This window comes from Peromyscus californicus, unplaced genomic scaffold (assembly GCF_007827085.1).
Source record: "Peromyscus californicus insignis strain IS unplaced genomic scaffold, ASM782708v3 Scaffold_7__1_contigs__length_154581171, whole genome shotgun sequence".
NCBI classification, from domain to species: Eukaryota; Metazoa; Chordata; class Mammalia; order Rodentia; family Cricetidae; genus Peromyscus; species Peromyscus californicus.
In genome coordinates this window covers 101,516,409-101,538,774 of record NW_026294595.1, presented here as the reverse complement: position 1 = coordinate 101,538,774, position 22,366 = coordinate 101,516,409, and the positions used below count along the sequence as shown (strand labels likewise).

The following is a 22,366-nucleotide window of genomic DNA, read 5'->3' as shown; positions in this document are numbered from 1 at the left end:
TAATGATGCTGAACAAACACATTCCACATGACTCACAGAAATGAAATATATTCATTATAAATCTGGGTCCCAAGACATTTATGCTTTTTTTTTTTTTTTTTTTTGGTTTTTCGAGACAGGGTTTCTCTGTGTAGCTTTGCGCCTTTCCTGGAACTCGCTTTGGAGACCAGGCTGGCCTCGAACTCACAGAGATCCGCCTGGCTCTGCCTCCCGAGTGCTGGGATTAAAGGCGTGCGCCACCACCGCCCGGCGACATTTATGCTTTTAAACCAGGTATGATGAGAATTCTGAGTTACCTTCCCACCTGATAAAGTTATTGCGGCAGAAGATAGTAAACTGAACTTTTCCTTTCAATAATTCATTCAATTTTGTCTCTTTTTAGATATTAATCCTCCAACAGGATTTTACCAAATAACTTCAGAAATTCTCAGTATAAACTATTCTGTCATATGTACTTTGGATTTGGGGAATAATGAAATTTCTGTCAAAGTGATACACAAGAGAATCAATATAAAGAACTTTAAATAAATTAGCCTAAGTATTAAGACTCTATCAACACACACACACACACACACACACACATACATACATACATACACATACACACACACACACACACACACACACACACACACACACACACTTAAATAATTATGTTATATGAATGCCAGGAACATCTAGGGGGTGAATTATAGACAACTTTTATATTCTATTTATATTTTTATAACATTTGAATTTCCATGATAAATACATATTGATTGTATAGTTAAAAAGTCCTACATTTAAAGATACAGAAGAATTTATTTTCTGCCAGAAATAACATGCCAGAAAATATTTACCTAATAAAATCTAATAATGATAAGTTCATGGAAAATTCCAACCGAACAGAATGTGTATCCATCATCTGATAATTTATAAAACCAGAGAGAGTCCCCTCTACAGATGGGCTTTCCATCTGCACACCATACTGAAAGGATTTGGTGCTTTCTGTTTCCACCCCAGGCAAACAGCATCCAGGTTGCTCAATAATCTGTAAATGAAAGTAATAAAAATCCTGAAGTAAGCGTCAATATACTGTTATATGGATAACAAACTTCTATTTAAGCGGCAAGTACTAAAGCACACAAATGTGGGAAATTGACAAACTACATTATGAAAACTAACAAAAATTCATGTTTAGTGAATGTCTGGTCTACAGAGTGAATTCCGGGACAGCCAAGGCTACACAGAAGAAACTCAACCTTCAACAACCAAAACCAAAACCAAAACCAAAAAAAAAAAAAAAAAAAAAAAAATCACTAAAACAGATAAGTAATACTGTATAGTTCAAAATTATGTAACAGATTAGTATTCTAGCTAAAGGTAGCTTATATATTTTAAAGGTTATTAAATTCTAATCTGGCACCAGAACTCTTGCATGCACAGTGCTGGGGAACTGAACCCAGTGTCTATTATGTGCTAGGCAAGCACTCTTCCATGGCTCCTACCACTCAACCTTCTTCTTCTCTTCCTCCTCCTCTTCTTCTTTTTCTTTCTTTGTTTTGTTTTTTGAGACAGGGTTTGTCAATGTAGCTCCCACTGGAACTCGACCAGGCTGGCCTGGAACTCACAGAGATCTGCCTGCCTCTGCCTCCCAAAGGTTGGGATTAAAGGCGTGCGCTACCACCACCTAGCTACCACCCGATTTATAACAATCATACGGCTGCCTTCCCTTCTCTCTCTCTAATTCTACTCAACTCTACTGGTACAATTCAGACAGATTTTGTTTGTTTTTTAAAGTTCTGCAAGTAAATCTGCTATATGTATGTATTCAAGAATTCCTGCCCTGGTCAATGGCCCATACACTATCTCATTCAATATACTGTAGCTCACAGAAAAAAATGGCTAGCTTGCCGGGTGGTGGTGGCGCATGCCTTTAATCCCAGCACTCGGAAGGCAAAAGCAGGCAGACCTCTGTGAGTTTAAGGCCAGCCTGGTCTACAGAGCGAGTTCCATGATAGGCTCCAAAAGCCACACAGAGAAACTCTGTCTCGAAAAACCCAAAAACAAAACAAAACAAAAAACAAAAATGTGGCTAGCTTTCTGACACCTGCCTGTCAAAAGTCACAACTGTGGCAAGAACACTTATAAAAATGCAGTCAACAAACTTTCAGAAGTCACCATATAGCACTCTTTTGGAGTTGTGGAAGAGAATGATGCCCAAGTACTGAGTATAAAACAAGAAATCAGAGAGGCCGGGTGGTGGTGGTGCACGCCTTTGATCTGAGCACTCGGGAGGCAGAGCCAGGTGGATCTCTGTGAATTCGAGGCCAGCCTGGTCTACAGAGCAAGATCCAGGACAGGCAGCAAAACTACACAGAGAAACCCTGTCTCGAAAAATAAAAAAGAAAAGAAAAAAAGAAATCAGTATATGTTTACCCCTTCATATTCTTTTTTCTTCTTAATGCTCTATTTGACTCTGTTGAATAATCTGAAGTGTTAATTTCAGTGAATATGACAAGAGTAAAGACAGCACTTAGAGAATGCATGAAGAGAGATCATAGAAATACCAAGAAATACGGAACACAGGATATGCACTGAATGCTATCAGCATGCTGCAGCTATCAACCAGTGAATTCTTTACAGGAACACGATGTTGAGACCCTTGCTTTCAACAGGAAGAAACAGGTCAAAGCAGCTAAGAAACCTGACCATGGAACATGGCAGGTACGGCACAGGAGCGAGATCAACACCAAAGCAGTGTGAGAAGCTGTGTTCTTTGGTTGGTTTCGGGGTTTTGAGACAAGGGCTCACTTTGTAGCTCTGGCTGTCCTGGAACTCACAGAGATTCTCCTGCCTCTGTTTCTAAGTGCTGGGTTTAAAGGTGTGCACCAACTACCTTCTTCATTATGCTCCACAGAAACTCACTTTGTATATTATCTACGGCCTTCTCAAATACATTATTATTAGGCTTCCTTTGTTTCTTTAGAGTAATGTATCCTGAGTCCTGGTAGTTTTTGTTTTGGTTTGGTTTTTTGTTTTTTGTTTTTTGGTTTTTCGAGACAGGGTTTCTCTGTGTAGCTTTTGGAGCCTATCCTGGAACTCACTCTGTAGACCAGGCTGGCCTCGAACTCACAGAGATCAACCTGGCTCTGCCTCCTGAATGCTGGGATTAAAGGAGTGCGCCACCACCGCCTGGCCTGAGTCCTGTTTTAAGGAAGAAAGGAGGATATGGAACAAATTCATACGGTATTGGAGGCAAAGGCAGAAACACTAAGTAAGCTTTACTAAGGCAGAAAAGAGAAATTATTCATTGTCTTACCTTGAAGTTTTCCACAGGAAAAATTTCTAACTTAGCATTTGTCAATTCTGAATCAGTCTTACTAGTGAGTGACCAGATCATCAATAAACAATCATCCTTCCAGATTTTGTAAGAAGACACAGACACTGTGTCATTACTACAGATTTCCATGAGACTTGAACGCCCACACTCAGGAGTTTCTTCCAACGAAGAAGCTAAATGGATTTCCTTGACAGCTGGAGCTGCAGAGGATGAAGAGGGGTGGAAAACTTCCATGTTGTCAGCAAACAAAGAGGGTGCAGGCAAGCTGACACTCGAGAGTTTGTCCACTGAGGGCAGCTCCGAGAGAGACTCGGAACCCAACAGCTCTGGACTGAGTTCAGTGTCTCCTCTACCTAAAGTATTCAGACAGTCATCATCCCCGTGGGCCACGGCTGATACAGAGCTAAAGGTGGAGGAGGTAGGGTTAGGAGCACTGGGTGTCTTGTCATTTTGGGCTACTTTGAATTTTGATTTCCTCCTGAACTTGTGAGACACGACATCTGCTTTTCCCAACTGCAAAAATAAAATATAATAATATAAAACACTATTTTACTAGTCATGAGCTTTAAATATCTTCTATAATTTCAAATGAACAATATATTAACACTCAGAATCTGTAAAGCAAAGATTGGCAAAACTCAGATGAATAAAATGTAAAACCCTAAAATTCTTAAAGCTATCAGCTAAATTTTACTTCTGATTTAAAAAACAAATTGCCTGGCATGGTGGCACACACCTTTAATCCCAGCATGCAGGGGGCAAAGGCAGTCAATCTCTGTGATCAAGGCCGGCCTGGTCTACAGAGTGAGTGAGTTCCAGTATAGCCAGGGCTACACAGAGAAACCCTGTCTTGAAAAAACAAAAACAAAAAACAAACACACAAAACAACACTTTAAAAAACCATTTCCTTAGAAAAGGAAATAAAACAAGGTCAAAACTTAGTTGTAGTAGTTTAAAAACTGCTGTTTGGTATCCTTTACTACATTACAAAATTGGACAGCCTAGCTATGCTTTTCTTTCCAGAGCTGTCTTATAGAATCCTAAGTTACCCCTGACCACAAAGAGGACCTAATGTGTGTTTTAATAATCTTTGTGATAATTATAATAATTGTGATTTCATGGCCTGTTAGTAAGCAGAGAAGAAAAACTAGTCAGGAGCTGACCAGGGAAAAACAGCAGGAAAACATTCCATAACTAGTGATGGTTACCAAATGTGCCACTACTAATCTAACTGAAGAACAGTCTGACCAGATCCACGTCAGCAGAGCCCACAGACAGACCACTATTACTGACAATCTTCAATCAAGTCCCTTGCCCTCGAGAATTCTCTCATCCACCCTCGTCATTCTTGTTAGTTTGTGTGGACCCTGGTCCTGTGTTAGCAGACTAGACTCAGAGAATAACTTGTTCAAGGCGAATAGATGTTCTCACTTCAGTGGTATAAAAACTGTGTCAAAAAAAAAAAGAAAGAAAAAAGAAGAAACTATGTCACTTGACAGGCGGTGGTGCACCCCTTTAATCCCAGCACTTGGGAGGCAGAGCCAGGCGGATCTCTGTGAGTTCGAGGCCAGCCTGGTCTACAGATCAAGTTTCAGGACAGGCTCCAAAGCTACACAGAGAAACCCTGTCTTGAAAAACAAGAACAAAAAACTATGTCACTCATAGCCCTAGAGCTGGAAGACGATGGCTATGAGAGCTATAGGAGGCATTCCCACCATGTGTAGATGAAATCCAGTTCTTGCTTCCAGCAGAGAGCAGAGAATCTTATAGGAAAGTAACAGATAACTTACCAAATTGATTGTATTTTCTGGTCCAAGCCCAACAAATAATGAGGAGGCCAACAGCTGCCTTTCTTTCTCCTCTGTAGACTGGACAAGGCCTTGAGCTTGGTCCTTCCTGGTTGTGGCTTGGTCTACATTCTCCGTGGTGGCACCCTCTCCAGGAACATGCGGCACTTCGGACTTATCCCCAGTTCCACTCTCCTTTTTGGGGAGATAGCCCTCTTTGCCCCATAGTTTCTTTACGCCTTCCAGCTTCAGGCTACTTGTCCTAAGGAGATTAAGGAAGAAAGTCAGTTTAAATGATTGCTGACTAGGTAGATCCTTGATGTATTTTTTTTTTCAAAACACATTTTGCTATGGCCTTTTAAAAAACAGCTCTCAGCCGGGCGGTGGTGGCGCACGCCTTTAATCCCAGCACTAGGGAGGCAGAGCCAGGCGGATCTCTATGAGTTCGAGGCCAGTCTGGGCTACCAAGTGAGTTCCAGGACAGGCGCAAAGCTACACAGAGAAACCCTGTCTCGAAAAACCAAAAAAAAAAAAAAAAAAAAAAAAAAAACAGCTCTCATTTAATTTTATAGGCCAGAGGAAACCTAGATTTTTAAAATGTATTTTCATTACAGCCAACTTCCTCCTTCCCTCTAGCAAAATAATTTAAAGCACCAGAACTCTAGATCTGGTTAAAATCTCAGACCATTTAATTTTCACTTAATTACTTGAGTGAGTTACAGAAGAAGAGAAGGGCTGTGGACCCGTTCCTCTACTTGCTGTTCTAAGACACCTTGACCTTTAACTCTGATGGCCCAAGATATAAGATCTCAGCCACATGAGATCCAACCTCAATCATAAAATAACAATTCATAAGCACAAATTCATCTTAAAATCCACTGAAAGCAAAATATTCACATATGCACCAATATATAGACTTGTTAATACAAAATGTTTTATTAATGTGAGCATTAGCTACATGTTTGAGCTGGGCAGTGGTGGTGCACACCTTTAATCCCAGCCCTTGGGAGGCAGAACCAGGCAGATCTCTGTAAGTTTGAGGCTAGCCTGGTCTATGGAGTGAGAGCCAGGACAGGCACCAAAGCTACACAGAGAAACCCTGTCTCGAAAAACCAAAAACAAAACAAAAACCACTACATGTTCAATCTTTATGAAAATGATATAAAGATTAGCTTGGAAAAGAGGCTTAGAAACTCTTCTTTGTACTTTTTATTACATTTATGTATGTATGTATATATGCATGTATGTATGTATGTATGTATGTTTTATTTAGATGCCACAGCCCATGTGTAGAGGTCAGAAGATAACTTGCAGGAATCAGTTCTCTCCTTATACCACATGGGGCCTGGAGATTGAACTTAGGCTGTTGGGTTTGAATACAGGTACTTTTACCCGCAAAGACAACTGAATGGCCCAGAATTTTTAATTACATGACTTACATATTTTGTGTATATGGGAACATAGCTACCATATGGGTCATGGGGATGGGACTCAGGTCATCAGGCATGGTAACAAGTGCCTCAACCCACTGGGCCACCTCACCACCCCCAGAAACTTTTTAGTAGCTGAGTTTTTTAAAGTACTGGTTAGAAGGCAGGTGCTCAGCCCAAAAATCCCAAGATGAGACATATAGGCAAAATAAATAAATAAAATAAACAAAAAAAAATCTAGGATCAAATTAAGCAAGTGAATTCAGGGGCTAGACAGGTAGCTTAGTGGTTAAGAGCACTGGCTGATCTTCCAGACGACCCAGGTTCAATTCCCAGCACCCACATGGTGGCTCATAATTGCCTGTGACTCCAGTTTCAGAGGATCCAATATCCTCTTCTGGCATCTGCAGGCACCAGGCATAGGCACAATACATAAACATACACTCAGAAAAATCATCCATACACATAAAACTTTTTAAAAATTTAAACAGAATATGGATTCACATGATGTCACCAAAGTTACAGCTATGAGTCCACGAGTTCACAGTGACTAATATAGTCATCAGTACTGACTGAAACAGTCCAAGATCACCTCTATCACTCTTATTAAAAACCTATATATCAGGCCAGGCATTGGTGGCGCACAACTTTAACCCCAGCACTCGGGAGGCAGAGGCAGGTAGATCTCAGTGAGTTTGAGGCCAGCCTGATTTACAAAGCAAGTTCCAGGACAGTCAGGACTGTTACACAGAGAAACCCTGTTTTGAAAAATCAGAAGAAAAAAGAAATTCTAAATTGGTCTTGACTTTATTCTCAGCTTACCAGGGACTGTAGAAGGAGAGCAACTGTCTCATCTTAAAACTGATTCACTGTAAAAAAATCAATCGTTACGTCCATTTTCAGTGTAAGATACGCTTAGCACTTAGTTCCAGAGCAGCAGGAGGAACCAGTTCTGGGGCCTGCTTGCCTCAGAACTCTAAAGGTGGAAAGTCCAGGCTGTGTGACTGAGTCCATAGCCAGAGAAAGGAGTCTCAGGTTCCAAATTATTCATTAGATTAGGCTTTGTGCCCTAAACCAATGAGATGGGGAATTTGAGAAGGGGCAAGTCCTAGCCTATGGGAAGACAGGATTTCTCTCAATCGGAACTTTCTTTAAAAACTTTTTAAAAAGATTTATTTATTTTATGTATATTGGTGTTTTGTTTGCATGTATATCTGTACACCAGAAGAGGCCATTGGATCCCACAGAGGGTTGTGAGCTGCCATGTGGGTGCTGTGAATTGATCAGGACCTCTGGAAGAGCAGCCAGTGTTACTTAACACTGGGACTTTAAAAACCACTGTCTTGGGCCTAATTAGTGCAGCAGCCATTTTGCCTTTCCCTGTGCGGGTGCAGAACTGTATATTTAAAGTGCTTCACTTTCACTAGCCTCTCTAATGGTTATTATCTGATCTTCAACATTCACTTTACCAGTTACCACACAAGTTCCTAATCTGAAATAATGTGTGAACTGTGATCTTCTTTGAAAACTTCCATCCACCCTTCATATTCTATTTAAGTAATAAAGCACATAAAATGGACATATGGCATAGAACTCATCAGACCAGCCTCTCACACCCTGAACACTGTTTATTCTGTAGACTTTCTCCCTGGGTCTGGAGGACCTCCATCCCTAATTGTGGCTTTGTTCCGTTTGAGACACCTAACAGCCATTACTTCTACCATCACCAACCCACCAACCACGCCTGGATGCCAAAATTAAATGTTTAGGAAAGAAATTAAGGATGTTAGACCAAGGAGGGAAAGGATAAAAACAGAATTAGAACTGCCGTTTAATTCACCAAACCCTTCTTTGTTCACCATATCTGTATTATGCTCTCATGCATTCTAGGTGAGCACACTACCAGTGAGCTGCATCCCCCATTATCCCTTGACTTCTTTAAATAAGCTCATTGACAAAGGAGAACGCCGTTTTCATTACTTAGCATCACATCAGTACACTAGCTTTACTTGGTAAATGTAGCATGAGAATGATGACAGCAGCAATTAGTGTGTGCTGGGTTGCACTGTGTCCTTCATTACACTATCTCACTTTATTAATTTCAATATGCTTCTGAAAATAATTTAGTTATATCACAAACATTAAAGTATTACAGAATGAAAATTGGGCCCAAATACATATGCAACGGTGTTAGCAATTTTCAAGGTGGCCAAAGAATCCCTGAAAACATTTGGTGGGGTCATGCACATCAGTGTGTTAGAGTGTGCTCTCATTCACATGCCATGTAGAGGCCAGAGGACAAGTCAAATGTTTTCATCTATCAGTTTTTATAAAGATATAATCATTTATTTTTATTTGATGTGCATTGGTGTTTCGCTTGCATATGTCTGTGTGAGGGGGTCAGCCACTCTGGAGCTGGAGCTATGGACAGCTGTGAGCTGTGGTGCTGGGATTTGAACCCAGGTCCTCATGCTTGCATAGCAAGTGCTAAGTTCTCTCCCCAGAGCTCTGAAAGTATTCTGAGCAAAGAATAGAGCTACCTTAGACATCCTCGTCTTGGTATCTGTCACTCTTCTCATAAGGTGATTACAAAAAATATTTTCCAGAGCATGACATAAGTAATAAGGAATGAAGACTATGCTTAATACTTATCTGGTATATAAGTTCCAATATGCTTCTTCAAATTTTATAATGTGGTCATAATATACGCTATGTGCAAACCTGTTTATTATTTTTAATTAATATGTATGTGTGTCTATGTGTATGAGCACATGCACATGGGTGCCTATAGAGGCTAGAAGAGCATCGGATTCCCTAGAGTACCGGCACTTGTGAGCTGTCTGATGTGGGTGCTGGGAACTGATCCTCTGCAAGAGCAATACAGGCTCTAAACTGCTGGGCCACCTCTCCAGACCTCATGTGCAAATATTATACATGGCTTATGGTGTCTGGAAGGAGGCCGATAAGCTCTTTTTTTTTTTTTTCAAGACAGGGTTTCTCTGTGTAGCTTTGCGCCTTTCCTGGAACTCTGTAGCCCAGGTGGGCCTCGAACTCACAGAGATATTGTAGATAAGCTCTTAAAGTCTAAGACAAAATATATAGCATCAGAATCTTGAAACCAATCAATAGAAGCAAGTGAAACAAAATCTCATGTAGAATGTAGCTCTCAGGAACAAAGGTATTATTAGGGACAATGATATTAAACACAGTCATAAATATGTCTCTTCTTTTTCATTATTTGAAAATGAAAACTTCTTAGAAGTCATCCTAAAGTGAGCAAATAAGAATCCCAAGGACACAAGCAGAGGCCGAAGGCAGGCAGGAGGCTGGAGGTGGTCAAGCTCACTAACTCTCAACTTCGCCAAGGAACTTACTCTTTCAGTCCCGTTTCAGCACTGTTTCCTGATATATCTGAGCCCAGAGAAATGCCAGCAGGAGACTGCCGTCCAGTGAAACCAGATGAAGAAAACGACAGTCCGTAGGGTTCAAAATTGAGAACTATAATTTAAAAACAGGAACAGAGGTTCATATTTAAAACAAAGCATAACAGTGAAATTTATGAGATTCCATTCACTACTGAAATAATTAAAAGGCTGGAATCCAACAATCTAATCAGACATGTACAGTCAGAGTAAAGCAGCTGCCACTGATTTAAGTCTGCATATACTAGGGCAATCAGAGAGAAACTATCTTTCATTTTTACCCTTTTATCTCTCCTAGAAAGTTAAAAAAGAATTCAATTAGAAAAGGCAAATAAGCTGAGCAGTGGTGGCGCACACCTTAAACCCCAGCACTTGGGGAGGCAGAGGCAGGAGAATCTCTGTGAGTTTGAGGCCAGCCTGGTCTACAGAGTGAGTTCTAGGACAGCCAGGGCTACACAGACAAACCCTGTCTTGGAAAAAAAAAGAGAGAGAGAGAGAGAGAGAGAGAGAGAGAGAGAGAGAGAGAGAGAGAGAGGAGGAGGAGGAGGAGAAGAAAAGAAAGAGGAAAGAAGGAAGGAAGGAAGGAAGGAAGGAAGGAAGGAAGGAAGGAAGGAAGGAAGGAAGGAAGGAAGGAAGGAAGAGCCAGGCGGTGGTGGTACACGCCTTTAATCCCAGCACTCGGGAGGCAGAGGCAGGGGGATCTCTGTGAGTTTGAGGCCAGCCTGTTCCACAAAGTGAGTTCCAGGACAGGCTCCAAAGCTACACAGAGAAACCCTGTCTGGAAAAAGAGAAAGAAGAAAGGAAGGAAAGAAAGAGAGAGAAAGGAAAAGGCAAATAATAAAAACAAAGCAGGCATATTGAGAAGTTGCTGCTATTCTAAGAAAATAAAAGAATGCAATGAGCAAAGGTGAGGTGATGGCCATGTTCTGCGTAGTGAATGATTGCTGGACACATCTTTACCTAAGAGTGGACGGTGCCCTCAATGGGAATAAAAAAAACAATGTTTACTCAGTCACGTGCTAATTCTTTTTAATATGTATATAATTTAAATAAATTCAACCAGAACCAGGAAATTCCTATTACTATTGTAGCAGAGCAGATGCCAAATATCCATTCCCCTTTCTTTTAAGTAGCAGAATTCTCCAGTAGGTACACAGGCAGTCAGAGGAGATGTTTCTAGATTCTGCTGCCATATGACTTCTGGTCAATTAAATTATACACACATTTTGAGTGCAACATCTGGGGAAGTCTCTGCAAAGAAATTCTCTTCCCCCATTTCCTTTCCCCTGCTGGTCACACTGTGGTTGGTTGCTGAAGTGCAAGCAGCCATCTTGAATCATACAGTGAAACAGCAGAGATGTCAGAACAACAAGGGAGGGAATCTGGAGTTCTCATAATTACAAAGCTAACATCAACCCTGGGAGACAACAGTAACCATATGCTTTTTGTAAGACCTCATTAAAAACAACAATTAGATAAACATAACTATAACTGGCCAATCTACCTCTTCAGATACAAGGGGATGCAACAAGTGTCACACAGAGTATGCAGAGCTGTGACTATCAGTAAACTACAACAAGTAAGAGTGAGAAAGGAGCGGGATGGTGAAAACTGGAAGATTCATCATCCAAACAGGTGTGTGAGATGGGGGCTCCCCCTATTTCACAGGAGTAATTCCCAGGTAACATGCAAATGACCCGGTGGTCTCCTCTTCACTAAGGTCACGGTAAAAGACCCCCTCACAGGCTATGCTTCTGAAATATAAAGTTCTTGCCTTTATGAGCTCCTTGTGACATCATTAATCAGATACTCTGCTAGAGAAACAATCTAATACACTAGACCATCCACAGTGACAATGAGTCACTCGCCCACAGTGACCAGGGTTGTTTCTGGAACCTTTCTAGATACGTTCACACTATTTATTCAGTGTCAGCCTTCACCAGGTGTGGTGGCACACGCCTTTAATCCCAGCACTCTGGAGGCAGAGACAGGTGGATCGCTATGAGTTCCAGGCCAGCCAAAGCTGCAGTACAGTGACTAGCATGACACAGATTCTTCCAAAACTCTAGAGTGGTAGTCGTCTCTTGGGCACCCATGCGAATGGAGCCTATGGCTTTGGGAATACTTTGAGGCTAACCTTTCCCCTGAGTTAGGACAAAAAACAGATTTAATGAAAAGCCACAGATAAATATCTGTAATCACCTCCTTTCATGGCTATGGTATCAACTGCACATTTCTAAAAGCTAAGCCCTGAGCCAGGTGTGTTGGAACACACCTGTAATCCAGCATCTGGCAGCCTGAGGCTAAAGGACCTGGAGGTCTCCCCAGCCTGTGCTACACCGTGAGCACAGCCTGTCTCAGTAACAACAAAAACTAAACCCAAACAAACCAACCAACCAAACAACATGCCCCTTAATCCACTAGATGATGAAAATACACCTTTTTCCTGAGAAAGCCGTTCCTCTTGGCGCTGGTGATGGGGCTTGTAAGGTGCTGCTCCCTTACTGAGCCCTTCAGCCACAAAACCATCCAGAAAAGATAAAGAAGCATCCACCTGCATCAAAGTTAGGCAAAAATCAGGATTTAAAAAAAAGCATGTACTTGGAGGACTAGACAATACATTCATATAACTTTGACGCATGTATCTTTTAAGCTTTTTAGGAGAGATCCTTCTTTGGGGTCTAGTTGGCCTGACTGTACTCTCTAAAAGTCCCCCAGATCTAGGTTAAGTCCCACACCCAGTGCCTACCGAGTTTGGCCATCTGTCTTGTGCTGCTACCAACCTCTAGACTTCTGCCAAGACCTGCCCTACCTGCTCACAACCTACAAGTTCCTCTCCATGCCACATCCAACTTCTCAACCCAGCCATATCTTGTACACCCTTTTCCAGTGGCTAGCCAGGTGAGCTCACCTGATCCTCCCTTGCCCACACCCGTCCCAGTCCCCACATATACCCTTAAGTTCCAGGTTTGGACGAGAACCAACCCAGTACCCTGTGGCCACCTGACCTCATCTCATTTAAGCCACATTCAAATTGTACATCCTGTGGTCTGCTCCAACCTGTTCTGTCCGTATCAGACACAGAACTAAAAGAAGTCTGTGTATTCATATATGAAATTTCCATCTGGGCTAACAAGGTTCCCCTAAGAGCCACAGAAAAAGTTTAATACCAAGCAGAGAAGCCCTCTTTTGAGTTGCTGGTCAGGGTTGTCCAAGAGACTCCTAAAACACACAGGTTATTACTATTGTCCTTGGTGCTTCCCAGAGGTAGACAGTAAGTTGCTATTGCTGAAGACACCATGTGTTTTGGACACAGGATCCAGAGGACCCAAGTTGTATCTGACCTTATGTAGGATAGTTTTATGTCAACAAGCTAATGTCATCTGAGAGTAAGGAACCTCAATTAAGGAAATGTTCCTGCCTGGTGTGGTGGTGCATGCCTTGAATCCCAGCACTTGGGAGGCAGAGGTAGGTGGAGTTCGAGGACAGAGCAAGTTCCTGGGCTACACATAGAAACTCTGTCTCAAAAATCCAAAAATAAGAAAGAAAAAGAAAAAAGAAAAAGAATATGTTCGCAGCCGGCAGTGGTGGCACACACCTTGATCCCAGCACTCCTGCACCTAGGGCTCAGGGAACATTGAGGAAGAGGGGCAGAAAGACTGTAAGATCCAGAGGATCAGAGTGCATGCTCTGAGATTGTGTCTCCTCAGAATGTCAGAGAAGCTATACTGACAAATGGAGGAATCCTGATTTGCTTTCTTTCTTTCTTTTTTTTCTTTTCCTTTTTTTTTTTTTTTTTTGGTTTTTCGAGACAGGGTTTCTCTGTGTAGCTTTGCGCCTTTCCTGGATCTCGCGCTGTAGACCAGGCTGGCCTCGAACTCACAGAGATCCGCCTGCCTCTGCCTCCCGAGTGCTGGGATTAAAGGCGTGCGCCACCACCGCCCGGCTTCTTTTCCTTTTATAACCGGATAGAGGCTATGTGTGAGTGTGACCAGAAACTGAATCCCATGTCTCAAGCCGTGGGGCCTTACTATCCCTAGGCAATGACCCCAGCAGTGGCCCCTTTCCTAGGACCTGCTCTTGCTACACAGGAGCTCTGTCTGCCCTTTTCCTCTGATCACTCACTAAAACTCCTGAGTCTTACTCTTCTATGGGATGTGAATTTCACTGTTCAAATTTGAGACAAGGGCCCTGACTTGGTGGAAATGTTGTGTGAGTGTGACCTCCCAGAAGCCCAACTTCTAAGCTAAGCCACACAAGGCTAAAGAGCCTGTTACCCTCCAGCACCTCGTCTCCTCTCCATACAGCCTTTCCTGAATCTCAAGACTACAAGAAGCTACAAACAAGGCACTCCCCTGCACCCATTTAGAACTAGGACTAAAGGGAACCTCTCCAATCTCTCCCCACCAACATGTGACAAACCACAAACTCCATCACACACGCTACAGAAACTATTTTTTGATACATTCCTTATTCATCATGCAATGACTCTGTTTAGGCAACACGATTTTGACAGAATGGAGCACAGGGTTCTTACCACTGTGTCTTCACAGGTCTGAGCACCTTGAAGCAAGCTCTTCATAAGCTCTACATCTTCGTGCAGATGTTTCAATTCAAATGCATGCTGTCTCAGACAAGTATTCAAAGAGATCGTGAATTCCTGGATTAATTTCTCAACTACATGAGAAGAACGTGCCTGGGGCGTCAGCTTGGTCACTGCGGCAATCAACCAGGCCTTTGTTTCTGAAGAAATGGAGTCACTCATAAGTAACTTGTACAGCCTGCTTATAACTCCCTCCGGACTTTCTTCATCTAAGAGGTGGGAATACTCTCCTAACACCTGGAGTAAAACAAAATGGTATAAATGGAAATACCAAGTCAGAGAGTACCATATCCAGACCTACTGCTAGAATGAACTGCTATCTGTATTCAATACATTTTTATGATGAACGCTATTAAAGAAACACTGTAGATTATATCAAGAACTGTATCCTCAATACAAAAGAACTGGAACACATTAGTAACAATATGTAAAGTAAAATACCTTTATAGGTTAGTGTTTTTCTGAACTTCCAGTTAGAAACTGGTTTATTTTCCAGTAAGAATTTAGATAGGTAGGCCTTACATGTTAGTAAGAGTATGATTTTACAAAATACAGATTTCTAGTATTTCTTAAGGTCTCTCACAAAGCACAGAGGAAGAGGCAGGCGGATCTCTATGAGTTCGAGGACAGCCAGGGCTACACAGAGAAGTGCTATCTCGAAAAAAAACAAAACAAAACAAACAAACAAAAAGAATACTGATCATGCTACAGATACTTTTTTCCCCACATCTAATTTATTCAAGCAACATCCATGATTGGTCTAACAATCATTTTATAAATGACAAAATTATCATCTTAGACACAGCTACTAAGATCAGCAGAACAGAATGAGCAGGGAGGGAATCACGGCCAGTGTCTACACAGCATCTGGGTGGCTGAGACAGCAGGATTGCCAGGAGTTCCAGACGAGCTGCTGCTATATAGCGAGTCCCAGGCCAGCCAGGGCTACAGCAACAATCTGTCTTTAAAATAGTCCAAAAGGAGAAAGTCTAAGCAACACAGTGAGGCACCAATTTAAAATACACAAAATACTGGATACAGCACTGCAGGTCTACAAGTACCAACTGATTAAGCACGAGAGTCATGAATTCAAGGCCAGCCTAGGTGGCAAAGGGAGATCCTGCTCCTCTCAAAAACAAACAAACTACAACAAAACAGTTAATTTTAAAAGAGGCTTTAATAAGTAAAAGACAGAAAGTTCCAGAAGAGCAGGTAACCTGAGTTACATTTCAAAAATCAATTTTTAATGGACTTCTGTTTGTGAGAAGATTATTTCCTCTTATTATTCCCATTAACTACACCCAAATGCCTGACATCAGTTATATGTAAAACATACACAGAGGGTCTAGGAATGTAGCTCAGTTACTGTTTGCCTAGCATACAAGAAGGCTGGGGTTTGATACCCAGCAAGGATAAAACCAAGCACGGTGGTACATGCCCACAGTCCTATGAAGTTGAGGCCAAAGAATTGCAAGTTCAAGGCTTTCCATGACTACACAGCAAGTTTGAGTGCAGTCTGAGATACATAAGACTGTCTTAAAAAACAAAAAACAAAAACCGAAACAAACAACAACAACAATTATCCTTTACCAAAGACCAGACCAGTGAGATGGTACAAAGGATAAGTAAATAGTTTAGATATAAAAGTAAACATTGGGAAAGAAAACGGACAACTGAGAAGAGCTGAATGATTCCTGGAGGAAATATGTTGTTATAATAATGTGCATGTAATAGGTTTTTGCTCACCCAACTCATAACTTGAAGAAATCTCTGTGGATAGAAAGTATTTTCCATATCTAGTAAAGTAAGATAAGACTGAACTGCATAGACTCTTAATTGTTTATCTTCTGTCTCATCATCAAAACCTACAAAGAAATTGAAACACCAGTTTAGTTTCCCTTAATTCCCAATGACTGTAATAAAACATAATTTAAAATTCTTTACCAACCTTCTGCTAGCAGTCTCAGGAAGTTACTGAGGATATCAGGGTGCATTACATCTCCTCCCACTGAAAACACAGCATTCATTGTCTGAATAAACCACACATTGTCAGGAGCATATGTGTCCAGTGTTAAGAACAAGTCACTTCCTCATGACACTCACTGAAATCATCCCTTCTGCAACAACCCTTTAAAAGGAACTCCAATCCATGCCAGTGTGGCAGCTTATTTCTAACTTCTACCAAAAATGCTTTAAAACTCAGTTCTATATAAAATCAAGCACTAGGCTTACACATTGCAGGTATAAACATGAATAATTTGAAGAAATAAGACAGCTATCTGTGACAAGCAAATAATGGAAGATTCATACTGTTTTGGTGGGAGCTCCACCTCAACCCTTGGCACCCTGGCATCCCTATACCCAAAAAGCCTGGAATGTTTGGAAGGAGTCTGGTAGAAGATCCCCCTCAGCTCCCTTCCCCATCTCTTTCCCTAAACCAGCCCCTTCAAAGCCTGCCGAACACAGCTCCTCCCCCAGAGAGGCTCAGAACCACTCTCACAGGGGATATATAAGTGGCATCCCTGAAAACAGACTCGTGGTTCTTCTGGTCTCGTCCCCTTCTCCTCTCTGCAGGGCCAGGGAATCGCCCGGGAGCGCTTTACCCATTAGACCTGGGCTTTCTAATTTGGTCTGATTCAGTTTGTTGCAATGGTGGAGAGGCCTTCAGCAGGCCTAAAACTTATCACATACATATTCCAGAGAGGCTAAAGCTGTGGAATGTCCACCTGAGCCGAGTATTTAACCTCTTTGTAATGCCTCTGTCCTCAGTTCTAAAGCTGACCACTGCTAGGTCAAAGCTATAGCACTGCCTAGGCCAGAGTACATCTAACTAAGTCCCAAGTTCCAACAGACATCTAAAAAAACCAACCCCCAAGAAGTCTATACAAATTTCTGAGGCTTAAGAATCAAGAATTCAGGGTTGGGGATTTAGCTCAGTGGTAGAGCGCTTGCCTAGCAAGCACAAGGCCCTGAGTTCGGTCCTCAGCTTCAGAAAATTAAAAAAAAAAAAGAAAAAAAGAAAAAAGAATCAAAAATTCAATTGCTGGGTCCCTGAACTCAATTCACAACTGACCACATTTGTACCACCATTTCAAGTCAGTGCATAAAGGTATATATGAGTCACAGTTGAAGCAAAGGATATTTCTCAGCCAACTCAGCTATTTTGCCAACTAAATTGATGATGATATACTCTTCTTTGCTCTGATGCAAATATTCAAGCATTTTCTGTACAATAACTATTACATTTTGTGCATTTGTAATTCTGTAAAGAAGTTCCAGAGTCTATTAAGAGAAATAAAAACAGTATTATAAAACTATACATGATAACACCAATAAATATAATAAATGCGTTTAGAATAAGCTAACTGTTCTGTTTCTGTAGAGATTTTCAGGAGAGTCAGCTAATAGGTGATAAAGAAACGCCAGTTTTGCTGGGGTTGTCACTCAGTGGTGGAGTACTTAATTGCCTAGAATATGTGAGGTACTAGATCCTATTCTCCAACACCACAAATTAAAAAAAGGAAAAAGTGTGAACTTGAACTAAGGTGGGGAGGAAGAGGGAACTAACAAGATGAAGTGATATGAAGGGAAATGAGGAAACCTGGTGGTGGTGGGGGAATAGTGCCCTGAGGCTGGGAGACATCTATGTTCCTGAGAAGGGCCCTCAGGATCTACACTGTGACCAAACAGGGCACAGTAAGGAGACTGTTTCCCTATGGAAAGGCTGATATGTGGGCCACATATTGGAGCTGTTGTTGTATTAAAAAGAAACCTAAAGTTAAAAAAAGATAAGCAATGCAAAATACTAATAGTGATATAGTGATAAGGAAACTGCTGAACTGTGTTCAACTAACTCTATTAATAACACAAAAATGCATGCTGTCTATCTGATAAAATAGATGGGCTGTATAATTAATTTTTTACTGCCCTTAGAGTCTTTTTTATTTTTAAGCTGTTTTAAAATATGAAATACATGTCTATATGTAAATGCACATATGCAAATAACTTACATTTAAAATACTTTTAAAATTTAAAATGCATAATCTTTTATTTTTTATTTTTATGTGCATTGGTGTTTTACCTGCATGCATGTCTGTGTGAGGGTGTTAGATCCTGAAGTTACAGACATTAGTGAGCTGCCATGTGGGTGCTGGGAATTGAACCCAGGTCTTCTGGAAGAACAGTCAGTGCTCTTAACTGCTGGCCATCTCTCCAGCCCCCCATAATCTTTTAAAAACTATAATTGTCAGGCATAATACAGTGTTCAGTCAAGCTCCATTTTTAACTCACTGCTTTGAAGTTAAGGTATTTAATATTCTTTTTTTTTTAAGAAATGGAGTTATTTTATTTTGTTTTATGTGTATGTGTTTTGCTGCATGTATGTCTGTGTATTATATGTGTGCCTGGTACCTGAAGAGCCAGAAAAGGGCATTGGATGCCCTGAAACTAGAGTTACAGATTTTGTGAACCACCATGTTGGTGCCAGAAACCAAATCTAGGTCATCTGTAAGAGCAGCAAATGCTCTTAATCACTGAGCCATCTCTCCAGCTTTACATTCTCTTTAAAAAAAAATCCTCATTATAAGCTGGGCAGTGGTAGGACACATCTTTAATCCCAGCACTCAGGAGGCAGAGGCAGTTGGATCTCTGTGAGTTCAAGGCCAACCTGGTCTACAGAGTAAGTTCCAGGACAGCCAGGGCTACACAGTGAAATTCTGTCTCATAAAACAAAAAACAAAACAAATCCTCATTATAATAGCCGGGCATGGTGGTACACACCTTTAATCCCAGTACACAGGAGGCAGAGACAGGCCTCTAAAGTTCAAGGCCAGCCTGGTCTACAAATCAAGTTCCAGGACAGCCAGGGATGTTACACAAAGAAACCCTGTCTTGGGAAGAAAAATCCTCATTATGTTTTAAATCTGAAATCAACTTCTCACTTTTCTTAAATAGGCCCCATATACCACTTTAAATGAAGATACAGTGATTTCTCTATAAGAGAATGAGCAGAGCTCTTTATGTAGATACCCAAAGAGACACTGAGTCAATTTAATAAAAGGAAGTCAGAACAATATTAGACACAGAAGCACAACTTCTCTCCCATGAAGTTCAAATTATTATCTTATACTTCTACAGAATTCTATCAATTTTCCTATTTAACAGTGAGTTCATTTAATAGCCATCATATATTATGTATTATATATAACTGGAGTATGTTTATTTTATACTAATACAAGAATCCAGAACTAGAATTCAGTTCCCACTGTCATAGTACTTACATTAAAAAAAATAATAAATCAATAACTTCATATATATAACTGGACCTAAGCTTTCCAGTTCACATATTAAGAACATTGCTGTGGGCTGCCTTTGGTGACACACCTACAATCCTAGCATTTGGGTGATGGAGGCAGGGGCATCACGAGTTTGAGTCTCGCCTGTGCTACACAGCAAGAGGCAGGTTAGTAGTGTTTTGTAGAAAACGGACAGCTTTCCACGAGGGACTACTTGACAACGAACAGTGGCCAGAGAAGGTACCAGCTCCCTACAGTGATGAGTCACCCATGCTCATGCAAGAGACTCTGACTAAACTCACGCTCACAGACATGATGGGAAGAAAAGGGTTTCAGCTGAAGCCAGGGAGTGAGAGAGGGTAACAGGAGGTAAGAGGACTAACATGCACTGTGCACAGCAGACTGTCAAAGAATAAAAACAAGATTTTAAAAATAGGAAGAATTAAATATATCTGAGTTAAAATATATTCATATACATATACACACACACACACTGGCCGTCATGCGAATCTCTCTTAAGAACATCAAAAGTTTAAAAAAACTTACCACTTTACACACACTATTCAAAATATTTTACCCCTCTTTTTTTTTAAAAAAGGAGATTTAATATTTATTTATGTGGATCTGTATCTGTGTCTGTGTGAATATATGCCACATGTGTGCAGGTGCCTGGAGGTCAAGAGAGGGCATCGGATCCCTCTGCCGTTGGAGGGTACTGGGAACTGAACTCAGGTCCTCTCAAGAGCAGCAAGCACTTTTAACTGCTGAGTCATTCTCTCTTCAGCCCTAATTTACCTCTCTTTTAATAATGGGATCAGGGTGGTCTAGGCATTCAATTATGGTTATCTGGTGTTGAAGAGCCAGAGAAGGATCCTGCTGGATAACATAGGTAAGAGCCTTCAGTCCTAGAAATAAAGATCACATTATAGTTCAACGACCTGAAATACGTACCCAGCCAATCTCAAAAGCTCTCTCTCCAATTTCCATCGTAAGAACCAATCACCTTACCTAAATACTTGAGGTTTATTTTGGGTGACAGAACAAACTTTCCAATGCACTTGACGGCCTTCTCAAGCAATTCTGATTTAGGGTAAATAGAATAGATTGTGTGCACACACTCAAACAGAATAGCTAAGGAAAGGAAATACAAAAATGACAGGTATATTTCAGTACAACAGAAGAACAAGTTTGTATAGAACTTGAAATAAAACTAAGTGGAGGAAATGTTTCAGTCTAAATCTTATTTATAAAAAATTTCTAAAGAAACAATTTATTTTCATGTTAAGCAGTTATTTGGGTTAACACAGTACAGAAAATGTTGTCACCAGTAAAAAAAAGTATTGTGTATTCATTCACACAAGTATATACTGAACCCTATATATGCCAGAAATGGTGTTAACACTACGGGTACAACAGTGAACAACAGTTAAAACCCCCTGCCCTTCAGAAGCCCACAATCTAACACATACATTAAAAACACATTTGTTATTCCTACATAAACAAATCTTCCCAACACTCCTTAAATACTCTAAAATAATAAATTTTCAAGTAGTTTCTACCAGTACACAATAATCATCTTAGTATGCACAGCCATTTATTTCAAAGGCAGGGGTCACTATTTAAGGATCTTCAGGCTACTTTTTTAAAAGTAATCTCTAACATATAGAACAGGTTATTATATATCTTTAAAATGCTCAATTTTAATTTCCTGATAAAGTCAAAAGAATAACTACGATGATTAAAGAGAATACAAACTCTTTCAGTTCATGTGAAGAACAAGAGCTGATGCGTTTTGTCGGGTAAAGAAGGGTCACTGAGGCTAAGGTGGAGGCTCAGTGGTGAAAAGGGATTGCTGGGTTCACCTCTCCAGGGCCCACATAAAAGCTGAGCACAGTAGTACAGATCTGTGCCACCAGCACCGAGGGAAGAGCATGGAGGCCAGAGGAGGCTCACAGACCAGTCAGTCTGGCTAAGAGGTGAGTTCCAGGGTCAGTTAAATAGACCTTGTCTCAAAAAAAAAAAAAAAAGGTAAAGATGGGGGCTAGGAAGAAGGCTCAGAGGTTAAGAATGCTTGCTGCCCTTGCAGAGGACCAGAGTTCAGTTCCCAGCACCCACACTGAAGAAATCCCAGCTCCAGGGCAATCCAATGCTCTCTTTTGGCCTCTGAGGGGACCTGAATTCACATACACATACACAAACACACATAATTAGAAACAGAATAAGTTAAATTAAAAAAAAAAAGTGAACAGTGACAGAGAAAGACATGAGAAGTCAACCTCTGACCTCACATTTGCACACAAGAAAGAACACACACAGGTGTACACAGAGTAATACACGACACACACACCTAAAGAGAGAGAATTATTAAGCTATCATTAAGTCTTACAAGGCCTGTGCAATCACAGCATCTGAAAGGAGACATAAATGAAAATGTAGTGATGCACGCCTGCAATCCCAGCATCCAGAGGCAGGAGTGCTGAGTGCTCAGGCCAGCATGAACTATATAAC

General features: G+C 41.0%; 1 protein-coding gene across 3 annotated transcripts in view; it reads right to left on the bottom strand.

Moving 5' to 3' along the window:
• Ap4e1 (adaptor related protein complex 4 subunit epsilon 1) overlaps positions 1 to 22,366 on the bottom strand; it is a 61,092-nt gene that overhangs the window by 5,777 nt on the left and 32,949 nt on the right. For 2 of the 3 annotated variants that reach the window (XM_052723087.1, XM_052723088.1), the window contains 11 exons: positions 20,867 to 20,989; positions 20,654 to 20,763; positions 17,707 to 17,846; positions 16,513 to 16,625; positions 16,311 to 16,429; positions 14,499 to 14,801; positions 12,401 to 12,515; positions 9,914 to 10,037; positions 5,113 to 5,371; positions 3,302 to 3,835; positions 840 to 1,030 (listed from right to left, as the gene is read on the bottom strand). In XM_052723087.1, coding sequence (XP_052579047.1) covers positions 840 to 1,030; positions 3,302 to 3,835; positions 5,113 to 5,371; positions 9,914 to 10,037; positions 12,401 to 12,515; positions 14,499 to 14,801; positions 16,311 to 16,429; positions 16,513 to 16,625; positions 17,707 to 17,846; positions 20,654 to 20,763; positions 20,867 to 20,989 — 2,131 coding nt within the window. The remainder of the gene's footprint in view (positions 1 to 839; positions 1,031 to 3,301; positions 3,836 to 5,112; positions 5,372 to 9,913; positions 10,038 to 12,400; positions 12,516 to 14,498; positions 14,802 to 16,310; positions 16,430 to 16,512; positions 16,626 to 17,706; positions 17,847 to 20,653; positions 20,764 to 20,866; positions 20,990 to 22,366) is intronic. The other variant, XM_052723089.1, reaches the window with a different exon arrangement.